This window comes from Hibiscus syriacus, unplaced genomic scaffold (genome assembly GCF_006381635.1).
Source record: "Hibiscus syriacus cultivar Baekdansim isolate YM2019G1 unplaced genomic scaffold, ASM638163v2 tig00110729_pilon, whole genome shotgun sequence".
Classification (NCBI taxonomy): Eukaryota; Viridiplantae; Streptophyta; class Magnoliopsida; order Malvales; family Malvaceae; genus Hibiscus; species Hibiscus syriacus.
In genome coordinates this window covers 884,776-911,827 of record NW_024062843.1, presented here as the reverse complement: position 1 = coordinate 911,827, position 27,052 = coordinate 884,776, and the positions used below count along the sequence as shown (strand labels likewise).

The window sequence follows — 27,052 nt, the reverse complement described above, 5'->3', positions numbered from 1 at the left end:
TTTCTCTTTAAATCAATTCTTGTTCAACTCTATTTTTTTCATGGCTAATCTAGATCCCTCAGCATCCAAAATCACTTCCCAGACCAACCCCTCTCAATTTGATTTTCAGAGCAGTAGAGGAAAATTCACCTCTAGTGTGAACATTGTAAGAAACCAAGCCATATGATAGATCAATGTTGGAAGCTGAACGCAAAACCAGTCGATTGGCAGCCCACATGGTCCAGGTTTCAAAAGGAGGCCCATATTTACTCTCAATATGATTCCTCAAGTAGTTTTAGCAAGAAACATATAGATTAGCTACAGCAGATTTTGAGCAGTATGACAACCAAGCCTACTAATGTGACTTATACTACTACTGAGGGAAATAATCCATATGATTCTTCGGTATAATGGATACTAGACTTGGGTGCATCAGATCATATGACATGAAATATTGATCTCTTGGAGGAATATAGTGAAAGCAGCTTACCAGCTTCTATCAAAATAGCAGATGGCTCTCTCACTACAGTCAAATGGAGTGGTTCTGTTACATTATACAAAACTCTACTACTTCATAATGTCCTCTATGTTCATAGACTTGCATGCAATCTGTTGTCAGTCAGCTTAATTAAAGATTCTGGTTGTAATGTTGTTTTTGGTACTAGTAATTGCATTTTTCAGGCACATGGCTCGAAGAGGGTGATTGGCAGTGCTAGGCTAGGCAAAGGATTGTACACCCTTGGAGGTGAAGCATCTCATAATCATGCCTTATCTAGCGCTCTTAGGAAACCAATTTTATCTTCTGATCTCAATACCAATAAAATTATGTTATGGTACTTAGATTAGGTCATCCTAATTTTTTCTATCTTTCCAAAATGTTACCAAACTTATTTATAAATAAAGATCCATCTTTGTTTTCGTGTGAAATTTGTCAAATAGCCAAACACACCAGAAAACTATATATTGCAGCCAAATTTGAACCAAAAACACCTTTTTTCATCATCCATAGTGACATTTGGGGCCCTTCTCCTGTTAAAAGTATTTATGGGTATAAGTGGTTTGTGTCTTTTATAGATGATTACTCTAGGACAACATGGGTATTCTTAATGAGAGAAAAGTCTGAGTTTGAGTCTCTCTTTAAAAGTTTTTATCAAAAATTTGAAACCCAATTTGACACAAAAATCAAAATTCTAAGGAGTGACAATGGGAGTGAGTATTTAAATAAAACCCTTGGGTATTTCTTTAAGGAAAAAGAAATTGTTCACCTTACTTCTTGTGTCAACACACCTCAATAAAACGGGGTAGCAGGAAGGAAAAATATACATCTTCTAAAGGTTACTAGGTCTCTTATGTTTGCTGATAATGCTCCTAAGTATCTTTGGGGAGCTCTTCTTACAGCCACTTACCTCATCAATAGAATGCCAAGTAAGACCTTAGGTTTCAAAATTCATTCTAAGGTTCTGTTTAAGCTTTTTCCTCATTTTAAACATTTAAACTCAAATCTTTCTCCTTGGGTGTTTGGGTGTACAACCTTTGTTCATATCCACAACAGAGGGAAATTAGATCCTAGGTCCATAAAGTGTGTGTTCTTGGGCTATTCTTTGAGTCATAAGGGTTACAAGTATTACTCACCTTCCACAAAAAAAACCTATGTCTCCTTCGATGTTACATTTTTTGAAAACCAAACTTATTTTTCATGAATAAAAATTCAGGGGGAGAGTTACAAGGAATTTCAGCCTGTTTAAACCAATATTTCTTTACAACCTATCCTTTGTTTACCTATTATTGTCTCTCCACACCCGGCTAGTACTGTCCCAGTTCCTAGTGAGGCTAATGGGAATAACCTAAATAACTCTAATGAATTACCTTCCTCCTTATCTCAGCACTCTAGTCCTTCCAAAACACCTTCCACCACTACAAAAAATGCACCTAACAATGACCCTGAAACCATAACTCCCCAACCGAAGCAACTCAGTGTTTACTCAAGAAGGAAAGTTGTTGCTGAAGAAATCAGTCATCCTAGCATTTTCCAAGAACCATATTCGGATCCTATTGCAGCTGAAATAGAAGGTAATGATGGTTCCCAAGAGGCTATTATCATTGATCTTGATGACTTTCCTATTGCTATTAGGAAGGGGGTAAGAAAATGTACTGCTCATCCCATAAATAAGTATGTTGCATATGGGAAATTACAGTCTAATTTCAGGGCCTTCACTGCTAGCATTAACAGTGTGAAAATACCAAGAAATATGGCATAAGCATTTCACTCTCCTGAGTGGAAAAAGGTTTTGGAAGAGGAGATAAAAGCGTTGCAAAAGAATAAGACATGGAGTTTGGCAGATTTTCCAAAAGGGAAGAGAGTTGTTGGATGCAGGTGGATATTCACAGTCAAATATCATTTGGATGGGAGTGTGGAAAGATACAAGGCAAGGCTGGTTGCTAAAGGTTTTTCTCAGTCCTATGGTATCGAATACCAGGAGACTTTTGCACCGGTTGCAAAATTGAATACCATCAGAATATTATTATCAGTAGTTGTTAACATGGTCTGGAAATTGCATCAGCTGAACATAAAGAATGCTTTTCTAAATGGGAACCTTGAAGAAGAGGTATACATGGAGGTCCCCTCGATTAGAAGGAAATGTTACTAAGAAAACTATGTGCAAGCTCAATAAATCCTTATATGGCTTAAAATAGCCTCCTAAGGTTTGGCTTGATCGATTTGATAAGGCTATGACACAGAATGGTTTCAAACAAAGCCAAGCGAATCACACATTATTTAAAAAAATTACACTGAGTGGTAAGATAACCCTCCTAATTGTCTATATAGATGATATGATTATAACTGGCAATGATATAGAAGAAATAGGAAAGCTAAAGATGAATCTTGCAAAAGAGTTTGAAACCAAGGATTTAGGGAGTATGAGGTATTTCCTGGGTATGGAAGTTGCAAGGTTCGAGGAAAGGCTGGTCATAAACCAGCGTAAGTATATTTTGGATCTTCTTGCAGAAACTGGGATGCTCGACTGCAAACTAGTTGAAACTCTAATGGAGACAGGCTTGAAATTTTGCAGGGAAAGGACTGGAAATCCAGTAAAACAGGAAACCTACCAAAGGTTAGTTGGGAAGTTGATATATCTTTCACTGACCAGGCATGATATTGCATACTCAGTGAGCATTGTCAGCCAACATATGAGTGGTCCTCGAGAAGAATATTTGGAAGTTGTTAACAGAATTCTAAGGTTATTGAAGTTTACCCCAGGAGTTGGACTTATATTTAGAAAAAATCAAGACATAATAGTGAATGTTTATACGGATGCAAGTTGGGGAGGTGAATTAACTGATAGAAGGTCAGTTAGTGGCTATTGTACCTACGTTTGGGGTAATTTGGTGACTTGGAGAAGTAAGAAACAAGCCGTTATCTCTCAAAGTAGTGCTGAGTCAGAGTTTAGAGCAATAGCTCTCGGAATATGTGAAGAAATGTGGATTAAAAGTCTCCTCACAGAACTGGACTTAGATGACAAGAAGAATTTTGAGCTTTTTAGCGACAATCAATCAGCTATGAGTATAGCAAAAAACCCAGTGCAACATGATAGAACGAAACACATTGAGATAGATAGACATTTTATTTACGAGAAGGTTAACAATGGAGTTGTAAAACTACAGTACATTCGAAGAATAAACAGCTGGCATATATCTTCACCAAAGCCCTTCCACGAGTGACTTTTGATGAGTTGTCATTCAAACTGGGTATATACAACATATATAGACTAGTTTGAGGGGGAGTGTAGGTTATGTAAGTGTAAGGTTGTAGGAATGAGCTGTCAATCCCTCAAGTTAAGAGATTCTTGAATTATTCTCTATTTTTCAATCCTTTATTTCAAGGGATTACATCTCCTAGGATTAGTATCTTTCCTAACTTAGAGTTTCCTAGTTTAGAGGCATAATTTGTATATAAATATGTAATATGTTCTACTGAATGTATACATGAATAAAATAACAGAGACTTACTCTGCTTTCTATAGTGACCAAATGCTAGCCAATCTTTTTCAACAAGTGCATGTATTAAGATTAAAGCCTAACCGTGAGTTACATACATACATGAACTCCATCCAAAAAGGATATGAGAGAGAATAAAAACATCATGCATTGTCAAGAATAAGAAATATCTTTAAGGGAACTAGCTTGAGTATAGACTGGTCTCCATACAACAGTACCATTCATTCTTTTCTTTTTGTCCATCATGCCTAGGTTATCTTTTGTCCCACCTATCCTCAAATTAAGGCTCAATTTTTCATAAAAATAGTTTCCCTATAATGAATTGATATAACTTTAATGAACCTTGCAACCATGAAAATTTCATCTTTCCACCTCTACAATATTTATGGTCTAACCAATTTTAACAGAGTTTAGGCATAAAGGAAAGCATACATCCAGATGCCTTTTTTCTGTAGCATAAGAAAACTCAGATAGGAAAATGCATAAGAAACCACTAAATTCAGAGAGAGAAAAAGAATTTCTATAACATGAGTCCAATTTTTTTTACTTTTCCAAACTTAATGGGCCTTATACCTATTCAACCTAGCTACCAATCATAGACTTCCTTGGTGAACCAAAAGTTCAATATATCTTTCAAATGCAATAAAGTACTTCAAAATCCTTCATAGACAAAACAAAAAATATCAACCTAAAATAATTGAGACGGAAAAAAAAAGTAAATCACGTTGTTGATATAAAGAAATCTAAAAGAGAATGTGAGTCAAAGTTTAATGGCTACCAAGCTTACCATTTTTTGCGAACATAACATCTAGGTTTCAAGCATTGTTTGAGTCTTATCGAAGCTATGGCCTATACCATAAAGTTTACTTGATTATCACTTTAAACACACAAATAAATCATCGTTTCACCCTCAAAAGACACCTCTGTAAATGGAGCCACATCAACCAAAGCAAGCATACCAGTGACATGGAAGACTCAAGGGTAGAATACAATGTAAATGTTTGCAATAAGGTCTTATTACTTAAGATGATTGCACTACCTTACATAAAGATTTAAAAAGAATCTTAAAACAAAGCTTAAAGGGGAATAAACATGAAATTGTGATGCTCTTAAGCCTTAACACATTCATAGGGATAAAAACCTGAAATTAGTTAACCAGCTTGGTTTGAAATAAGTATTTGTGAACTTCAACAAGCGGTCAACTCAACATAGATAATAATTACTGAATTAACACATTATTTATTAAAAAAAATAAAGGTTTTCAACGATTGAATGCTTCATTTTCATTTATTTCATTTGTGTCTGGCTTGAATCCTTTAACTTTACCATGCAAAGATACTAAAACATAAAAAATGGTGTGAATTGAAATAATAGTGTACATATAAACTGCTTAGCAGACATGAAAATACAATAAATAAAGGAAGCATGTAACGTTTCAAACTAAACCTTGAGAATGAGAAACCCAATTCTGAATTTTCATCTTACTTCAAAAAGAAACCTGACATGGACAATTTTAAAGCTAAAGTTCTCTCCTTTTAATTGTTTTTACCTTGTAGGGAGGGTTTTTCTTGTTTACAGAGTTTAATTATTTTTTCCCTTCTCAGTTTCTCAGTAAACAAACAGGGGGTTAAGTAAAAGAATCTTACCTGAAAAGAGACTTGCAAGCTAACATTCGATTTTTTTCCTAGCTCTGCTCCTCCTTATCCTTTGAACTTCAAGTTTTCGAGGGTTTTCGAGGATTATTGCTGCAAGATTTTAAAAATTAGCTTAGGTTAAAGATCAAAACGGTCACGGAAGTGAGGGTAAACAGAATAACAAATGCTGTAAATATTGGGTTTCAATTTTAAGAGAGAGATGCTTCTATTAGGGGTTTATGTTTAACTTATGGCGGGACATCAAAAATAGGTGAAATGGGAAAAATTAAAAAGGTTAAAAGGGGTTGGGATTTAAAAATTGTAAACACGAGTCTATAGCGGCATTTGTATAAAAACGCCACTAAAGTATGAGTCTTTAGCGGCGTTTGTATAAAACCCACTAAAGTACGAGTTTATAACGGCGTTTGTAAATACAAACGCCACTAAATCATGAGTCTATAGTGGCGTTTGTATAAAAACGCTACTAAAGGTAAGAGTATTTAGCGACGTTTGTATAAAAACGCCACTAAAGTATGAGTCTTTAGTGGTGTTTTTTACAAACTAAAAGTACTAGTTTTTAGCGGCATTTGTATAAAAACACCACTAAAGTACGATTCTATAGCGGTGTTTGTATAAAAACGCTACTAAAGTACAGTCTTTAGCGATGCTTTTATAGAAACGCCACTAAAGTACAGTCTTTAGCGGTGTTTTTATAGAAAGCTAAAGTACAAGTCTTTAGCGGCATTTGTTCTAAAAACGCCGCTATAAACCCATTTTGCTATAGTGAATATTAAATATGTTTAGTATAAAGCACGTTTTTTGTGGCGTTTTGAGTTGAAAATGCCACTAAAGATAAGGTAATTCATGACGTTTTGCAAGAAAATGCTGCTATATATCACGCCAATTACCTGCCTTTGTAAACGCCATTATATACCTAGACCTTTTACGGCATTTGTTTCCAAAACGCCGGTATATACCTAGATCTTTTGTGGCTTTTCTTTCCAAAACGCCACTATATACCTATACTTTTTGTGGCATTTTTTCCACAAACACCGCTAATTATTGCGACGTAAGTTTTAACGTCACTTATTGTGGTTCTTTTGCTGGTGTCGTGATGGTTATTAGCAGCGCTTTAAAACGCTGCTAAAGAATTAAAAAAACGCCGCTAAAAATCTATTTTGATGTAGTGGCTCCCTATGGGTTTTCGTCAACGAGTAGTTGGACCAGGATATGGATTGTGCCCTATGTGCCAAACTGAGGAAAAAACTGTAGTTCATGTTTTGCGAGATTGTAGTTATGCTCAAGAAACTTTTACCATTGTAGGTATGAATGCTTCCTTTCTGTCTAGTCAATTAAGATCTCCTTTAAACTGACTTGAATCTGTGATAAGTACACTTGATTCCAAATGGCTTGTAGGCTTCTTTGTTTTGCTTTGGGACATATGGAATGGTAGAAAAGTCAAGGTACACGATGACATGTATCAACCCTCTAGAACTAGTGCTTAATGTGAAGTTACTACAACAAGACTTTCTTCATGCTCAGGCTCACATATCTGGACGTTTAATGACCAATGACTCCACTGAACAGGTACATTTGCACGCAAATAAAGAGAGGTGGAGTACCCCTGCTCAAGTTATCATCAAGGTTAACATTGATGGTGCCTTTGATCCCCATTCTCGATTGGCTACGGTTGGCGTAGTTGCTCGTGATTCATCAGTGTTGGTACTAGGAGGCCTCGCGTCATCTTCTCTAGGATGTGTTGAAGCTAGGTTGGCTGAAATACATGCATTTACAGTAGGTCTCCATCTCGCTCGGAACAACTCATGGCAACATGTATTGTTTGAAACTGACTCCGTGTTGGTGATTAACAAGGTGCATTGAGCAGAAGCAGATCTCTCGACTCTAGGTTTTCACTTACAAGAGGTTTGTGAGATATTACATACCAATGAGGGATTTGTTGTTCAATTTATTCCCCGCTCTTAGAATAAGGTTATTTATAAGTTATCTTTGTGGGCACTTCACTTAGGAATTATTTTTTTACTTGATTTGTCCCGAGATAATTTATTTTGATTTAACAAATGATAATCTTCCAACATAATACAGTCTTTAGGGCACTCTTTTCCCCTTATAGTTTTAAAAGGAGTTTCTAATAATGTCCTAATTTTTAAAAAAAATGTGAAGAAAGGTCTCGTGAAAAAAATGTAAAAAAAGGAAACATATCTGAAAAGTCAATGAAATTGTCGATTATTCTCTTATGTAATCTCTTCTACTCAATCCCTTATTCCCTTTTTCTACAAATTTTCACAGCTGAACTATGACAAGAGTATGAGTTTTGTTTTTAGAAATAAATGCATTAATTTATAAAATAAAAAATAGTATTCATTTAAAAAAAACGAAAAGCATTATTAAGAAAAGTAATGGTAAATAGTTTTCCTAATTATGTTTAATATATTATTTAGATTTTTAAATTATACTTTTTTTTAATTATATAATTAGTATTCGACTTTTATTGTTTAGCGTAATTAGGAATATAGTTTTTTAGATGTAATTAGGTGTTTAATTTTACGTTTTATATAATTAAGTAAGTAGCACTTTTTAAAATCATATGTTTACATAATTAAAATTTTAACGTTTAACTTTTGACTTTGTATGCAAGCATTTTTGTGTCTTTTCTATAACCTATTTAGTTGTCAACCGACGGTAATTATTATTTTTTTATTTTTTTTTATATTATGTCTTTGTTTTTTTTTTATTTTATCAAATTTAAATAAGAATTTATGTCCTTGTGACACACTTTTCTCTGTTCTTATGACACGTTTTTTCTCTGCTATTATGGCACATTCCTTATATTTTCGGTAAGTTTTTCGTATACTTTTACGGTTGTGTTTGTGCTTCCACAAAGTTCCTCACGATATTTGTTTCTTGATTGGTTTGTTGGTGGTCACATATTGTCAGATCACGTCTTTTGTAAATGATTGTTTGTCGGTGTAATCAAAAAAGTGTAGCGAAGCAGTCTACCAAATTGTTTGGTTCGCTCACTACTACTTTATCATATATTAAAACGTCTCGTTAGACAGAGACAATGAGTTTTATGAATGTTACTAGATTGTTTTGATGTTTGAAAGTTTTCATTCTCTTTGTATCTTTAGGTTTAATATTTTAATTTAATGTGTGAGCTTTTGGTTACTACCGTCTTCAATTTTTTCTTTAAATGCTTTGTAATTTTGATTCCTTCATTTTATTAATGAAATTCAATTGTCATTCTTAAAAAAACTTTGGAATTTGTAATATATATCATCCATTTAATTAATACTAAAATTATAAGTATAAATTAATCATAACTGAACCTATGTAACTCAAAAAAATTTAATGTCCGATAGTACAAAAACAACCCAATTATACTATTAAAAAAATTAAGTACGTAATTGCACTATTAAAAAAATTACATGCCTAATTGCATTGTTAAAAAAATTAAATATCTTATTGCACATTAATTAGGTACTAAAAATTATATAAAAATTAAATCTTATTGCATGTAAATTAGGTACTAAAAATTATATTTACAGAAGGACAAAGAAAAAGGAAAATCAATATCTTGTGTCTACAAGAGTTCTGGTTGCCGACGAAACGCATTTTCATGGATATTTTTGTAGACGATTACTTTCGGGTCATTTTTAATTTCCAAACTTGAGTAGATCCGACCCGATTCCCAGGTTCATGGAACCTTTGTTTTGAAAACCGGACGTTTAACCGAAACCGTTATTTAGTCTAGTTCAATCTAAATCGGTTGACCGCTATTAGTGAATCGGTCAGAACCGCTGAACCGTTCTAACCGAACCGGCTGAAAACCGGAAAAAATCGGAAAAAACCGGATTTTGTTTTTTTTTAAAAAAAATAAACCAAACAACGTCGTTTGTTAAATGAGCCAAGTCGAACTCGAGTACTTTAAAAGTAAGCTCAACTTAACTCAAACTCACAAGCTAAAAATTATCAAGTTCAACTTAAACTCGAAATATAATATTGAAACTTGAACTCAAAAAGGCTTAAACTCAAAAAAAAAAGAAGTTAGAAGCTCGATTGAAGCCTAAAATTCATGCTTGATTGAAGTGAAAGAATAGTTCACTCAATACTCACCAAAAGGCTCTATGATTTTGAATGCCAAATTATCTCTATTATTTATAGAAGTTAGTTGTGATTCGCTTCTATGTTTCTTAGCAATGTGAGATTGTTTTGTTCTCATATTTTTACTCTTTAAACTTTGAGGATACTCTTCTATGTTTCTTAGCCATGTGTGATTGTTTTTAAAAAAAATTAAACCAAACAATATCATTTTGTTATGATTTTTTTAACCCCAAATTTATTTTTTAATTATAGTTATATAATTATATTTATTATTTAATATGTTTTACCTTAAATATTATGTTGTAGTTAATTTTAATCATTTTGTTTCACTTTATTTTATAGTTTTTAACTTATATATGTTATGACTTACTTTGAGTATGATTTGTGATATAAAAAATTATTTTTTATTAAATATTTTTAGTATTTTTATTTAATTTTTTAAATAATTATGACGTCGTTCGGTTATTTTGACCAATCGAATTAATTCGATCGATTGAATCAATAAACCGATAACATGACCGGTTCGATAACCGGTCCGGTTATGAAAATCATGCCCGGAACACCACCGTTTTTACTTGTTATTCCATAAAAGAAACTGTCTTTGCCTTTTTTTGTCTTGTAATAAAATCTCAGTTTACTAATTATTTTCTTCTTTTTAATCGAAGGAATCCAATTCCAATTTCATTCTCAAAATTGTGTGTTCTTCAAATTTTCTCCAATTCGTTTTCTCTTTTATTTTGAAATCAATCAACGTTTTGTTGAATTGGTGAATTGATTAGAAGGAGAAAAAAAAGTCAGATTTTTTCTTTCTAAAGTCCTCTTTCCTTTCCACCATTTTCACGTTAATCGAATTCATTTTGTATCATCATCATTTGCTTTATTAATTGAAAAGCACTTGACTTTTCGTCTGGGATTTTCTTACTCTTTTTTTTCTCCTTTCTTCCATTTCCCACCTACCAAACAAGGGTAAGTAACGCCATGAAGCTCGATTGAAAAAGAACCCTTTAATTTTTCATTTTGGCTATAGTAGCTTCTTCTCATTTTTTTTCTTTTGCATCTATATTTTTGTGTAAATAGATGGATATTGATGCAATTATGGGTGAAACAATGACCCGTTCTGTGAATATTCCAACAAAGAGTGCAATTTATGTGTGGGGATATAATTATAGCGGTCAGACTGGTAGGGGAGGGAAAGAGCAACACCTCAGGATCCCTAAACAGCTATCGCCCGAGCTTTTTGGGTGTCCGGCGGGGGCAAATTCCCGCTGGTTGGATATCGCCTGCGGCCGTGAGCATACTGCGGCGGTGGCCTCAGATGGGTCATTATTCACGTGGGGTTTGTTTGTTTTATTCGAAATGAATTTGATTTGTTGTTTTCCATTTTGAAATCGATGTGCTTTCTTGTTATTTGTCCTGCCACTTGAATTTTGTCCTTGATGGCTTGAAAATGTTGAGAATATTGAGAATGTTGTGTTTGGTTATGTTGATGTGATTCTATTGGTTTTGGGACATTTTCTCAGCTTTTTTTTCCTCTCTTTAATTACTCTTTAAGTTATTGTATTGTCATTCAAGTTCGAAGATTGTGGTGCTTTTGGTATTTGTATGTTCCTTTGCTTTTATTGTATTGATCTTGCTTTTGATTTTTGTTGCCGATGGCTGGAATTATTCTTGTCCAATGACATACTCTTCTGTTGTTTGGTTTCCTTCGAGCCGATTTGTTGTATGTATTGCTTGAATTATATTGGTAATAACTAATTTGCTTCTGGACTGTCTCCTTGTTAATGAGAATTTATCTTTAGTGTGAATGATTGTATATAATATTCTGTCATTGGTATAGATCTATGTATCATAAGCTTGTGTGTATGATACAGATACCTATTCAGCATAGGTATGTTCAATCTATTTTATGCATCTAGAGACTTTTTGAAGGGTCATAACCTGATACGCATGCTCGAATATGGACACTGTACTTCAAGGAAAATGAAGAGTTGGAGAAATATAGGTGTAGAATGTTTTGATAGTAAATCTATGAAGGTTTTGTGCCACTGACTATTGGAAACATAAATGAACTAGTCTTTTCCAAAGATGTAGATGTTCTTGTTGTTTTTGTTTGTTCATATCAGGAAAAGAAGAAGAGAAGAAGAATTATATTTTTGATGCATCTTGCTAGGTGCTAATGAGTTTGGACAGCTAGGAGATGGCACTGAGAAGGGTAGGAAACACCCAAAGAAAGTAAAACAATTGCAGACGGAGTTTGTGAAATCTGTTTCTTGTGGGGCACATTGCACCGCAGCTATTGCAGAACCTCGTGAAAATGATGGGAACATCTCAATACGTAGACTCTGGATTTGGGGACAAAATCAGGTAATGGAATTTATGGTTATAGAATCATTGTTTCCATTTTTAGAGTTTTTATTGATATTGATCTCCAATAACATCTCCACATCTGATTACAGGGATCAAATTTACCTCATTTATTTTGGGGTGCATTTGCTCCTAACACGGTATGGTCTTGAACTCCTGATTTCTTCAACTCAACTGTTATTGTTTTTTTATTGCTTTTTTAATTCTTTTATTTTTCATGGTCCTATACATGATGTTTGATACTTGTATATATTTAAAGTTGTTTCCCATCAAGGGGAGGTTACTGTCATCTCCTTCATAAACAAATGAGCTGAAGATTGCTTTGCTTCAATCAGTCACGACCTAACATGTACGAGAATTTTGCAGTATCATTTGCTTCTAATTTTATTGGGCTTCTATTAGCTATATTGAATGCTATCTAGCTCATGACCTAGCAGAGAAATAAGTAACATTTCCAGTCGATTTTCAGGCTGGTAGGTTGTTCCTTCAATCAATCGACTAATTAACCACACATGGAGAAAATCTATTTTGTTGAAACATGAACAAGGGGAAAGAAAGAGAGAACTTAACTTTATTACTAAGTTATCTTCAATCAAATTCTGTAATACGGAGTTTCCATTTCATTTTTAATTTCTGTTTGAGACAAATATATTTTGGTTTGTAGCTTTCTCATTTAACTTGCTGCTTAAATGGCCTGATCTTTCATGATCCTCACTATTGTGTTCTCCGTTGAATTTGTGAAAACTTTCCACTTTTTTTTTTACTGGTAATATACTTCATAAACTTTGGTCATGATTTATATCCAAGGATCAGGTTCTGTGCTATTGTTTGTCGAATGCTCTATTATATAAGATTAATATGAATTTGGTTTATCACAGCTCATCCGTCAAGTGTCTTGTGGAGCAGCGCATGTAGTTGCTTTATCAGAGGAAGGCCTACTACAAGCTTGGGGTAAGGCGTACTATTTCAGACTAGAGTTCACAAGTATATTAAAGGTTTATTGGTAGTTAATGTGCGCATACACTGCATTCTTTAAAAAACCTAGATTTAGGAAAGGAAACTTAAGTACTCATGCCAGTTTCGTGCCGTCTGTTAATTGATATTTATCACTGTTCTGATAAACCAGGCTATAATGAGTACGGGCAGCTAGGCAGAGACGTCACTTCCGAAGGATTACAGGGGGCTCGTGTAGTAAATTCTTATGCAAAATTCCTTGATGAGGCTCCTGAGCTTGTGAAGATTACCCAAGTGTCGTGTGGAGAGTACCACAATGCAGCTGTTTCTCAAAAAGGCGAGGTGTAAGTTATCCTAAGGACTTACTAGATCTAGATGGAGATAAGATTTGTGTTAAAAGAATAGAAGAGCCTTTTAGGTTATAGAATTACCATTATCAAAGCACTGTGAGACATAATTCTGTAGTTTATATATTTCCCAGTTTAACAGTCATTGCATCTTAGCGGACTGACTATTTCTTGCTGAATTTTTTTAGCATTTACCAAGAAAAAAATAGAGAGAGAAAAAAGGTGATGGGGAAGTCAGTTATGTTCTTTAAACAATTTAATTACTTGGTATAAAGGCTTGGATGTAGTTTCTTATGTGAAACTCACATTAGCCAAGAGGAGACGGATGCAATGAAAATGAGATGACTGTGATATGCAAGTCTCTTTTAATTTACTTTGGTTACATCATGCACTGCAGGGTTGTACTTTAGAGAACGTAAAAGAACTTCAATGACTTCACACGTTCATTGTATGAGCTCGTTTTCATGCATCTTTAATTATGGTAGTCTGTATAATTTGGAGATTGCTGATACTTGAGTCTCATTTTAGTTAGGCTTGTATTGAAGCTTGGTATCTCCGCCAGTTCCATACTTTTGTCTATGGTGTTTTAGAAATTAAAATTCATGCATGCACCCATGTGCTACATCAAAATAGATGTTATTCATCTCGTTTTAAAAGAATCTGAGGTTATTATATTTACCTTATCAACAGATTTTATTATTGATGATTATCTGCTTCTTCTACTTCAGCTATACTTGGGGTCTAGGAAGCATGGGTCAACTCGGACACAGTTCCCTCCAATCTGCTGATAAAGAACTATTGCCGAGGAGAGTAGTTGCCCTTGACGGTATATGCATAAAGGATGTTGCTTGTGGTGGGGTACATACTTGTGCATTGACTTCAAAGGGAGCGCTTTATGCCTGGGGTGGTGGTCAAGTAGGACAGCTAGGCCTCGGCCCTCAAACGGGTTTTTTTTCATGCAACCTTAACGATTCATTCTTTTGTAATATCCCTGCTTTGGTTGTCCCGACCGGTGTCCAGCTCATTGCTTGTGGACATTCTCACACACTTATTCGTCTGAGAGATGGAAGAATTAATGGATGGGGTTATAATAGTTACGGTCAGGCAGCGAATCATAAATCTATTTATGCATGGTATCCATCACCGGTTGATTGGTATGAACAGCCTGATTGTTTTGCCTGTTTTGCACTATTTTATGGTGTATGCTTTGATGACAATACTATATCATAGGTTTGTTGGTGAAGTGCGTAAACTAGCTGCTGGTGGCGGTCATTCTGCTGTATTGACTGATGCATGTTCCTTGAAAGAACTTTGTGAGTTTAGGCTCGCAGAAAGTGTGACCCTATCGAATGCAGCACTGATCGAGGATGTTGCTTCTCGAACTGGAGCAGATTCTTTAGCACGTCTCTGTGAGAGACTCAGGTACAGTTTCTGTATTCCGGCTTCATTCTTGGAATCGATTGTTATTATTATTTTGGATAAATTACTTAGTTAGTCACCCAATTACTAGGCACTTTTATTATGGTTAGGTTTATACCAAATTAAATACTTAAATTATATTGTTTTTCTCAAATAAGTCTCTATACTATTTTTTAACTTATCTAGGTGTCTAACGTTACAGTCGTTATTACTTTAGGTGCCTTAATTCTAACGGACTTTAGAAAAAATTTGTTAAGTGATATGTGTCACAATCTTTTAATTTTAAAATTTTATTTTTTAAAATAATTTTAAAATATTTTATTTTTGAAAAAGCCCTAATTTTTTTAAATATTAAAAAAATCAAACTCTTAAAACCTTTTATTCTAGTTTCATTTACTCTTAACGTCAATAATCTTCGACCTTTCATCTGTCGACAATTGGTCACATATACGTCGTCGATCATCCACTAATCAGTTACAACTGTACTATCATTTCAAAACCTAAAATTCTCAATTTTTTAAATTTCAATATCTAATCCCTAAAAATTCAAATACTTCATTGATTATAGTAATTAGCCGTTTAACAGACTGTGGAAACTGATGATTTAATCGGTAATTTAATTAGCCGTTTTGCCTTTACCCATTCGACCATGGCAAAACTATGGAAGCAGGGGAGGGAAAGGTTGGAGCGGGACGCGGCGGGTTGGAGAAGAAATTGAAAATATATATTTTTAAATTTTTTTTAATAATATTTTTATTTTTAAGAAAACTAAAAATTTAAAATTTTTAGATTGTAACACGTATTACGAGGTTTTATTACGGCTTTTATAATCAAGGCACTGGATGAGTAAAAAATGATTTAGACATCTATTTATGAAAAACAATATAATTTAAACACCTAGATAACAATCAATACTCGAAATGAGGAAAAAAGAAATATAAAAGATAGGGAAAACGGTTGATGAACGGGGGTTTCCAATTTTTTGGTGATTAGGTTGTTGTATTCAAGATCCGATCGGTGAGGAAGTTCTTCTTGACGGGGAGAATGATATAGTTCTGAACTGGCATCATCGGACGGTGAACGATGGTGTTTGAAGAATTTTAACCCATGGAAATTAAAATGTTTTCCTCATATCAAAGACAAACGAAGATGATTTTGGGAAATAAAACCCCATATTCATGTTTGGGAGGACGATTCAAGCTTACGAGTAAAGTTGGCCTTGAACAGTGATCAGAGATGGCAGTCGACATGGTGGTCACCGGAATCGACTGTCGGTCAATGAAGTTTTCTCGTTGATCTTGCAGAGCATTGTTGGAGAGGGCTTAAAGAAGAAATGAAATGAAATTGGCATGGGGGAGATGAAGTTGATGTTGAAAACATTTTGATATTTCGATATAACAAATTAAGTTAAATGAATTTTAAGATTTTCCAAATGATTTTCTAAGTATATTCGATAGAATTATTCGAATATCAAAACATTACTCCAAATCTTTCAAAGATCATTTTTTAATCCTTACTCAAAGTGTAAAATTAAGTTTTAATCTTAAAACAATTTCAAAATAATTTTACAAAGTATTTCGAACCATTTCAAAGCCAAAAATTCCAGATTGCTCAGAGGGAACCGATTCCCCCCCAAGGGGGTACCGATTCCCCCTGAATGGTTTGGCTCCGAGAATTCCAGTATGCTCGGAGGGAACCGATTCCCCCCCAGGGGGTACCGATTCCCCCTTGTATAACGGTCGAAATATTTGAATTTTACACTTAGGGAACTGATTCCCCATAGGGGGTATCGATTCCCCCCACGCTCCAAACTGTTTTATTAATTGTTTTCACACTAAAACGGCTATATTATTTTCTCTAATCATCCCCAACGTTCAGAAGTGATTCAAGGTGTATTTAAGCAAGCTTAGAAGCCATTGATCAATAACAAGAAACATCAAGCAATTAGAATCAAGAGAGAATCAAAGAGAAAGCATCAAACCTCAAGTTTGAGCATTTCAAGCCTATTTTTCATTCAATATTCATTTTGCTTTCAAAGAACACTTATTGTGCTCAATTGTATTTATTCTTGAGTGTTATTTCTTTGCTCTAGAATTGTGCAAACATATTTTCCTTGTGAGTTTTTTCTTGTAAGTTTACAAATTTGTATTTCTCTTTGAGAAAAGAGTGTTCTCAAGAATTGGGGTATATTCTTGAGGGAGTTGTAAGGTTATCTCTTTGGCCTCAAAAGAAAGAACAAATTAGTGAATTTGTTGGAAAATCCTTAGTGTGGATAGCTAGGGTAGTAGATGTAGACTTTGGTTGATAAAGTCGAACCACTCTAAATCGCTGTGCTATTTCTTTCAATTTTATGCAAAAGCTTCCACAAAAATTTTTATTGCCAATTCACCCCCTCTTGGCCGATTCAGTCAATCGATTAACTCAACAATTGGTATCAGAGCCTAACTCATTTGAAGGTTTAATCGCCTCTTGAGTCGATTCGGGAAGAGTTATATCGATAATCAAAGTCATCAATGGCCTCCGCTTTAAACTTCGACTCCGGTCTCGATTCGATGCCCGTCAACAAGCTTCCTTTCTTCAATGGAGCTAACTATGCCTATTGGAAGAATAGAATGATGTACTTCATTCAAGCAAGTGACATGGGAGCATGGAATACTGTAGAAGAAGGATACATGAAACCTCTCACTCATCCAAGGTTGTGGAGTGAAGGAGAGACAAGAATGTTCCAGCTCAACTCCAAAGCCATCCATATCATTTTTTGTGCTCTTGGACCAGATGAATACGGAAGAGTTTCATCGTGTACAACCACCAAAGAAATATGAGACAAACTTCAAGTCACTCATGAAGGTATCGATGAGGTAAAGAAATCTAAAATTAGTATTCTAACGCATAGCTATGAAAATTTTAGGATGAAAGCAAATGAAGATATCAAAGCTATGATGGATAGATTTTCAACGATTGTCAATGGTCTCAAATCATATGGAGAGATCATTTCAAATGAAAAGCTTGTAAGGAAGTTAGTCTACTCCCTCCCAAAATTGTGGCAATCAAAGAAGACGACAATCATCGAGTCTAAGGACTTAACGTCCTTAACTCTTGAAGAGCTAAATGGGTCACTCCTCACTCATGAAATGATGCTCGAAGATGAGGTGGACCTCGACAAGATTGACGAGACACCAAAGGAGAAGGAGAAGAAGAAAAATATTGGAGTTGCTCTCAAATCCACAAAAGATGAGAGTGATTCGAATGACGATGTCGATGACAAGGAAATGGAATTGTTTGCCAAACGGTTCAGAAAAATGATGAGACCTTATCGAGGAAGAAAATTCAAATAAAATGAAGGCCTAAAAAATGAACCGAAAGAGAAGACCCAATCATTTGCTACGAATGCAAAAAGTCAGGGCATGTCAAATATGATTGCCCATAATTGAAGAAAAAGGGTCAATCAAAGAATAAGCACATGGCTCATGTGGCTACATGGAGCGATGAAGAAAGTTCCGATGAAGAGGAACAAGAAGTAGCTAACTTGTGCTTGATGGCATTTGGGAAAGATTCTAAGGTAACCTCTAACTCATCCGATTTTGATGATTTATCCTATGATGAGTTATTAGAGGAATATAATGGGTTGGCTTCGGATTATGAGAAATTATTTTTAAAATATAAAAATGATGTTTCAAAATTGAAAAATGAAAACAAACTCATATCCAAAACCAACAACGATCTTGAAAGTAAAATCAAAGATTTGCAAATCAAACTAGAAGAGTTTGAAAAGAAAAATTTAGATTTGCAAAATTTACTTTCAAAGATCAATGATGATCATCAAAAGAAAATTGATGATCTTAAAACTTCTTTTGATAAAGTTGGAACAAAACATTTTGAAAAAGGTGGAAATTCAAAATCCAACTTTGTTAGAAAAAGTTTTAGAAACTACAATCATAGAGGTCCCCAAAGAACCTCTAATGGAAAAATCGTTAGAAGTATATGGGTTCCTAAAGAACTCATTACTACTAAAGATAAAAATATCCTACACAAATGGATACCTAAGGGGACTAGGATTTTGGAAACTAATGAATATGGACCCAAAAGAATTTGGGTACCAAAAATCAAAAAATTAATCTATGTTTGTAGGGAAAGGAGCATTGCTACAAGGCACGGGAAACAAATTCAAATTCATGGTACCTTGATAGTGGATGCTCAAGAAACATGACCGGAGACAAAAGCTGGTTCATTGAGCTTAACACCAAAAATGGAGGAGAAGTGACTTTTGGAGACAATTCAAAAGGTCACATTGAAGGTATTGGTACAATAGGTAATACCTCTTCCATACAAATTAAAAATGTTTTATATGTGAATGGATTAAAGCATAATCTATTGAGTATTAGTCGATTATGCGATAAAGGATTCAATGTCTTATTTGAAATTAATGGTTGTAAAGTCATTGACATTGCATCTAATCAGATTATGCTTGTTGGTCATAGAATAGGAAACATATACATGGTGCATTTAGATTCTTTTGATATGACTAATTTATGCCTAGTTGCTAAGGATGAACATGATAGTTGGTTATGGCATAGGAGACTAGGACATGCTAGTATGAGTGTTTTGCAATGGTTAATTTAAGGAGACCTAGTAAGAGGGTTGCCTAAGCTTAAATTTGATAATGATAAAATCTGTGATGCTTGTGCTAAAGGAAAACAAAAGTGAGTTTCTTTTAAATCCATTAATGATGTATCAACTAGTAGAGTTTTACAATTGATCCATTTAGATCTTTTTGGGCCAACTAGAACTACTAGCTTGGGTGGAAAACAATATGCATTTGTCTTGGTAGATGACTATTCTAGATATACTTGAGTTCTATTTTTAAGTACTAAAGATGAAGCATTAGAACAATTCATCACGTTTTCAAAAGTAATCCAAAATGAAAAAGGTTACTCTATAACTAGTGTTAGGAGTGATCATGGAACTGAATTTGAAAATCTTGGATTTACTGAATTTTGTAACTTTAACGGTATTAGCCATAATTTTTCAGCACCTATAACCCCTCAACAAAATGGAGTTGTTGAGAGGAAAAATCGAACTTTAGAAGAAATGGCTAGAACCATGCTTTGTGAAAATAATTTGCCAAAATATTTTGGGCGGAAGCCATAAATACCGCTTGTTATGTTGTAAATCGAGTAATGATTAGGCCAATTTTAAAGAAAACTCCATATGAAATTTTCAAAAATAAAAGGCCTAACATTAGTTATTTTCATCCTTTTGGATGTAAATGTTTTGTTTTAAACAACGATAAAGAAAACCTTGGCAAATTTGATGCTAAAAGTGATGAAGGAATTTTTCTGGGTTATTCCTTAAATTCTAAAGCCTATCGTGTATTTAATAAAAGAACTTTAGTTTTAGAAGAGTCTATACATGTTGTTTTCGATGATAATCCCCTTCCGAGGAAGGATTCTTGTGTGAATGATGATGTAGGTGTTATAAATACAAATGACGTTAGACATAACGTTGGAGAACCATCATCAAAGGAAGAAACGAAAAATGAGGAAACTCATGATCCTCTTGAGAATCCAACCATTGAAGAAAGGGAAGTATCTTATCCAAGAGAGTACAACTAAGTCAAGGATGGTGAAATTATAGGTGATCCATCCAAAGGGGTAACAACTCGATCTTCTCTTAGAAATATTTGTAATTATGTTGCATTTATCTCATGCATAGAGTCTAAGAATATTAAAGAAGCATTAAATGATGAACATTGGATTATGGTTATGCAAGAATAGTTAAATCAATTTGAGTGAAGTAAAGTATGGACATTAGTTGAAAGGCCTAGTAATAAATCTACTGTAGGTACTAGATGGGTATTTAGGAATAAGCTTGATGAGAGTGGTAATATAGTGAGAAACAAGGCTAGACTTGTTGCTCAAGGGTATACTCAAGAAGAGGGCATAGACTATGATGAAACATACGCTCCTGTAGCTAGGATGGAAGTAATTAGAATGTTATTAGCATTTGCATATTTCAATGAATTTAAATTATATCAAATGGATGTTAAAAGTGCATTTTTAAATGGTTTTATAAAAGAAGAAGTGTATGTGGAACAACCTCCAGGTTTTGAAGATTCAAATTTTCCGGATCATGTTTTAAAATTGACAAAAGCTCTTTATGGTTTAAAGCAAGCTCTTAGAGCTTGGTATGAAAGATTGTCAAATTTTTTAATTGAAAAAGGTTTTTCAAAAGGGAAGGTTGACACTACATTGTTTTTGAAGCATAAAGGTAAAGATTTATTAGTAGTTCAAATTTATGTTGATGATATAATATTTGGTTCTACTAATGATGTTCTTTGCCAAGAATTTTCTAAGCTAATGCAAAGTGAGTTTGAGATGAGCATGATGGGGGAGCTCTCATTTTTCTTGGGACTCCAAATCAAGCAAAGAAAAGATGGCATCTTCATCAATCGAGCTAAGTACGTCAAAGATATGCTCAAGAAGTTTGGACTGGAAAATGGGAAACCTCATGACACTCCAATGAGCTCTTCAACAAAGCTTGACTTAGATGAAGGAGGTAAATGTGTAGATGTTAAATTATATAGGTCAATGATTGGATCTCTACTTTATCTAACTACAAGTAGACCGGACATTATGTTTAGTGTTTGCTTATGTGCTAGATTTCAATCATGTCCTAAGGAATCACATTTACTAGCTGTTAAGAGAATCTTTAGATACCTTAAGGACACTCCTAGTTTAGGACTTTGGTATCCTAGAGACTCTAGCTTTAGCTTGCATGCTTTTTCTGATGCGGATTATGGAGGATGCAAATTAGATAGGAAAAGCACCTCCGGTACTTACCAATTCCTTGGAAATATGCTAATTTCTTGGTTTTGAAAGAAACAAAATTGTGTTGCATTATCTACCATTGAAGCCGAATACATTTCAGCTGGTAGTTGCTGTGCACAAGTTTTATGGATGAAACAACAACTTTTTGATTATGGAATTGAAGTAGGTACCATTCCTATCAAGTGTGACAATACTAGTGCTATTTGTCTCACTAAAAATCCCATCCAACACTCTAGAACTAAGCACATTGAAATAAGACATCACTTTATTAGAGACCATGTCACTAAGGAAGAAGTAGTTCTAGAATTTGTTGATACTTTGCACCAATTAGCAGATATCTTTACAAAACCTTTAGACAAGGAACGATTTTGGACACTTAGGAGAGAATTAGGTTTGACCAACCTATCTTCACTGAGTGTTTAAAATAATTTTAGCACTTTTAATAATAAATGAAAAATGCTTATAATAGTAATTTTTGATTGCATTCATTGCTATTAGTTAGGGGGAGTTTATGATTCTTGATGAAAAATTAATTTTATGTTCAAATATCGTTTAAAGATTAATTGAATTGTTTGAACATGATTAATTTTCAATATATGAGTTGCCAATACCACTAGAGTAAATTAATTTAGCATTTTGGGTGTTTAAAATCGGATTTTAGCATTTTGGTGCAGAGGGAATCGATCCCCCCTTGAGGGAACCGATTCCCCCTTTGAAGGGGAACCGATTCCCCCCACAGGGGAATCGATACCCCCTGGGGTTCTGGTTAAACACGGGCAGAACCCTTATTTTTGTTCAAAAACCTTTTCTCTCTTCCGCCGTTCCCTTTAAACACCCTCCCTATCTTCATTCTTGCCTCAAATCATCGATTTTAATCGGAATTCACTTCAAATATCATCTCCTAAACTTACAATCATCATTAAAATCCTGTAAACAACATCAAAATCCACTCAATCTCATCCTTTGAGGTAAAATTTTCTAAACTCCCTATTTTATTAATTTTGAACATAGGACTTGTTTTAATTAGTTCTAGGATGAACTTTAGATCGGGCATTGATTGTTTAGTGATTAGAAACTAGATATTACAACCAATTTCATCTAAAACACAAGAATTTTCCAAATTTTTTAAATTTTTGAAATTTTAAAAAATGTTAATTTTCAAATTATTGTGTTATGATTAAATTATGTTGTTGTTATGAAAACTATACATATATTGTTTCTCAAAACCATATTTTTCAAAAGTTTTTCAAAAACTTTACCCATTAGGATTGATTTAGAGAATCTTGAAATATTGAGGACTCAATTGAGTTTTGGATTGATTGAATTGCATACATGGGTTTTCTAAATTGCAGGTTATCAATTCTATTATGATTTCCTAAACCATGTCCAATCCTAAACGTGCTAGGTCATCATCTAGTCGCTCACACCGTCAACCAAATCCACCTCCAAATCCTCCTCATATTCCAATTTCTAATCCTAATCCCATTGATCCTAACTTGACTATTTAAAATTCGTGTTTCAATCATCCTGGTCCTAGAAATCATCGTTTTTGGTATTATCAATATTTTGACTCTTACAAAATCCGGGAAGAACGTATTCCTTCTCGTCAAGCTATGTTAGCTATCAATTTTAAATATCTTCCTCTTTTACAAGAGTGGAAATTTGATAAACTCTTTGACCTTGAACCCATCGTTTACCATCAACTTATTCGTATTTTCTATTCTAATGCCGTTTGTGTTAAAAACCAAACCGAAACCATAGGAATTCGTTCCTACCTCCTAGGACAATTCTTATATATTGACTCAGCTTACATAGCCAATACATTCGGACTAGATAATGATGGTATTTCAAATGAAAAACTGGTTTTAGGATCTCGTTATAAAAGAAGGGATAGTGCAAGTGTCTTAGACCTTCATGAACGTTTTCTTCATCTAATGATTTCTTGGTGGTTTCGACCATCCGGAGGTCGTTATTCTACTCTTAGAGCCTTAGATCTTTGGTGGTTACATTGTTTCGAAAACAATATTAAAATTAACCTACCTCAGATTATTTTTGTTGAAATTGTTGAAACCGTAAATCTTGTTACTAATAAGAAACTGTTCATCTCTTGTTTACGGTTGCATTTTGAGTAATTTGTTTTCCAAAGCTGGGCTTAGAGTCGGTCTAGATGCCATTTTTCCCCTTAAGAAACAAATTAACCTTCTTTCCTTAACGAGAGCGGGATGGATTAAGGATAAGGAAACCGGTGAATGGGTTCGATCTTCTGCAAATACTCCGGGAGTTAGTTCTTCACAAGCTCCACCCGAAGCTGACGAAGATCTCGAGCTTGAGCAATTAATGCGAGACATCGATGAAGCCGAAGATGAGCTTGAGCAGCCCGAGGAGCAGCCCGGAGAGCAAGCACAACAAACGCATCAAATGCCTCCATATTTCCAATCCTTTATGGAGACATTCGATTTTCGATACGCTACCATGGATTCAAGCTTTTCTTCTATAGAGTCCCACTTATCCACAATGAGAGCTCAACAATTAGAAATTCTTCGGGAGATGCGCGCAAACAATGAAGCAACCAACGCGCGTATTAATGACCTCACTCACGAAATGGCCGCTATGCGAGCTCGCTTTCCTCCTCCTGATCCTGATATGTGATTCTATGTTTTGCTTTGAACTCAAAACTTATTGTTTTAGCATTTTGAATATTTTGGAATGTTTGAATTTGTGGATTGATTGACTTTGAATTTGTTTGGATTTATGAATGGTTAGAAATTATCTATTTGGTGTGATTAAATTTATTCATTATTGCATCATTTACTTCATGATTAGATATATGACCAATTTTGCCATTTCACATTAATTATGAATATTGATTATGAAACTGATGGCTAACGTTTCTCTTGCTTGTGATCTTAGCAGCTTATATTATATATAATCAATTGGCTAAATGATTTCAAAACCTTGTTTAAATTCTTTAAAATGTCTTTTTGATTTAACAAAAAGGGGGAGAAGTTAAATGTGTTTTAAATGATAAATGGGAGAAGTGTTAGTGTTAAAGTAAAGGTGAGTAATTTCAAAACTTGATTTCAAAATCTTAAAATTACTAAAATGTTTTTTTATATCAAAAAGGGGGGATTGTTGAAAACATTTTGATATTTCGATATAACAAATTAAGTTAAATGAATTTTAAGATTTTCCAAATGATTTTCTAAGTATATTCGATAGAATTATTCGAATATCAAAACATTACTCCAAATCTTTCAAAGATTCATTTTTAATCCTTACTCAAAGTGTAAAATTAAGTTTTAATCTTAAAACAATTTTAAAATAATTTTACAAAGTATTTCGAACCATTTCAAAGTCAAAAATTCCAGATTGCTCAGAGGGAACCAATTCCCCCCAAGGGGGTACCGATTCCCCCTGAATGGTTTGGCTCCGAGAATTCCAGTATGCTCGGAGGGAACCGATTCCCCCCCAGGGGGTACCGATTCCCCCCTTGTATAACGGTCGAAATATTTGAATTTTACACTTAGGGAACCAATTCCCCATGGGGGTACCAATTCCCCCCACGCTCCAAACTGTTTTATTAATTATTTTCACACTAAAACGGCTATATTATTTTCTCTAATCATCCCCAACGTTCATAAGTGATTCAAGGTGTATTTAAGCAAGCTTAGAAGCCATTGATCAATAACAAGAAACATCAAGCAATTAGAATAAAGAGAGAATCAAAGAGAAAGCATCAAACCTCAAGTTTGAGCATTTCAAGCCTATTTTTTATTCAATATTCATTTTGCTTTCAAATAACACTTATTGTGCTCAATTGTATTTATTCTTGAGTGTTCTTTCTTTACTCTAGAATTGTGCAAATATATTTGCCTTGTGAGGTTTTTCTTGTAAGTTTGCAAATTTGTATTTCTCTTTGAGAAAAGAGTGTTCTCAAAAATTGGGGTATATTCTTGAGGGAGTTGTAAGGTTATCTCTTTGGCCTCAAAAGAAAGAACAAATTAGTGAATTTGTTGGAAAATCCTTAGTGTGGATAGTTAAGGTAATGGACGTAGACTTTGGTTGATAAAGTCGAACCACTCTAAATCGCTGTGCAATTTCTTTCAATTTTCTGCAAAAGCTTCCACAAAAAATTTTATTGCCAATTCACCCCCCTCTTGGCCGATTCAGTCAATCGATTAACTCAACAGTTGATGACACATATACATATTTCAAAACTACGTAGTTTTGGGATTTCTAGAGGGGAGGCAGGCAAATCTCAACTTTAGTCCTCCATTTTAGGTAAGAATGTGATCTTATCCCCATATTTTAATATATTTTTATATATATAGCTCAATAGTTTAGACTAATTCGATTTAGTCCAAAATTTTGATAAATTAAGTATTCATTCAATCCTAAGTCCTTGATTTTTAGCGAATAAGACCCTCATTTATTAATTAGTTCTAACAAGTTATCTTTATGGCAAGGGAAAATTAATTGGATTCAAGTTCGATGGAGATCAGATAAGGTTTAAATAGTCGATTAATATAGCTCGAAAATTCAAGGTAATACTCTACTACCTTTTATATGCTTTACATAACTCATTGATTATTAGTGAATGCATGAATGATAATGATTGGTTAAGTGATTATCGATGATTACTCGAGAACCACTATTGCATGTCGTAAAAGGTAGTACATTTAATAAGATTTAGATAACCAGTTTAAAGAACTAGAAGGTCGATAATAAATAAATCTAAGTTCAGTGATTGAACATATAAAATTAATTAATCTTAGGATATGTAAATCCAAATTGTTTTCGTTAAAAGTTTTATTGTCGAGGAGGCTCGTATAAAAAATCATTATGAAAATACCCTAAAAAGTAAAATTACGATAATACCCCTGTGCCGTTAAAAGTCCAGGATTGTTCCTGAAAATGGAAAATAACCATGAAAAGACACTCTTGATCCAAATTAAACTACTCAAGCACTTGTTAAGTACTTGTCTTGTCTATAAAAATCTAGATAACTGATATTAACATCTGAGGTGACAAAAGACTTAGAGATTTGGAATACATAATACGTTGATCTCATAGTTTATGAAGGATCATTTGTAGACTAAATTGCTAAAAGTGTGACATGTCACTAAAGTATTTTAAATAAATGGATTATTTTTTAGTTTTGAAATGACCAAGATGCCCTTGAACCTCCAAAATGTCCAAAATACCCCCAAGTCCTATAATGATCTAAATACCCTCATGACTTGGATTAAGCAAATGCCTTTGGATAATTTTTGAAGATACTAGTGAAACTTTAAATGCTATAATGCCCTTTAGGTTTATAGAGTACGACATAAGTAGGTCGATCATCCCTAATATTATTACAATATGAGAAGTAAATAAATACCGCTTAAATACATGTTCGTCTCCTCAT

The 27,052-nt window shown here is 34.0% G+C and overlaps 1 protein-coding gene across 1 annotated transcript; it reads left to right on the top strand.

Moving 5' to 3' along the window:
- Positions 1 to 10,510: 10,510 nt before the first annotated feature.
- Positions 10,511 to 26,159, top strand: LOC120139151 (RCC1 and BTB domain-containing protein 2-like). Its single transcript, XM_039154468.1, has 10 exons — positions 10,511 to 10,696; positions 10,807 to 11,067; positions 11,902 to 12,095; positions 12,188 to 12,235; positions 12,974 to 13,046; positions 13,222 to 13,393; positions 14,125 to 14,550; positions 14,627 to 14,818; positions 15,491 to 15,496; positions 26,093 to 26,159. Exons 2-10 carry the CDS (start codon positions 10,809 to 10,811, stop codon positions 26,157 to 26,159), a joined length of 1,437 nt encoding a protein of 478 aa, XP_039010399.1. The 5' UTR covers positions 10,511 to 10,696; positions 10,807 to 10,808.
- The last annotated feature ends 893 nt before the right edge of the window (positions 26,160 to 27,052 follow it).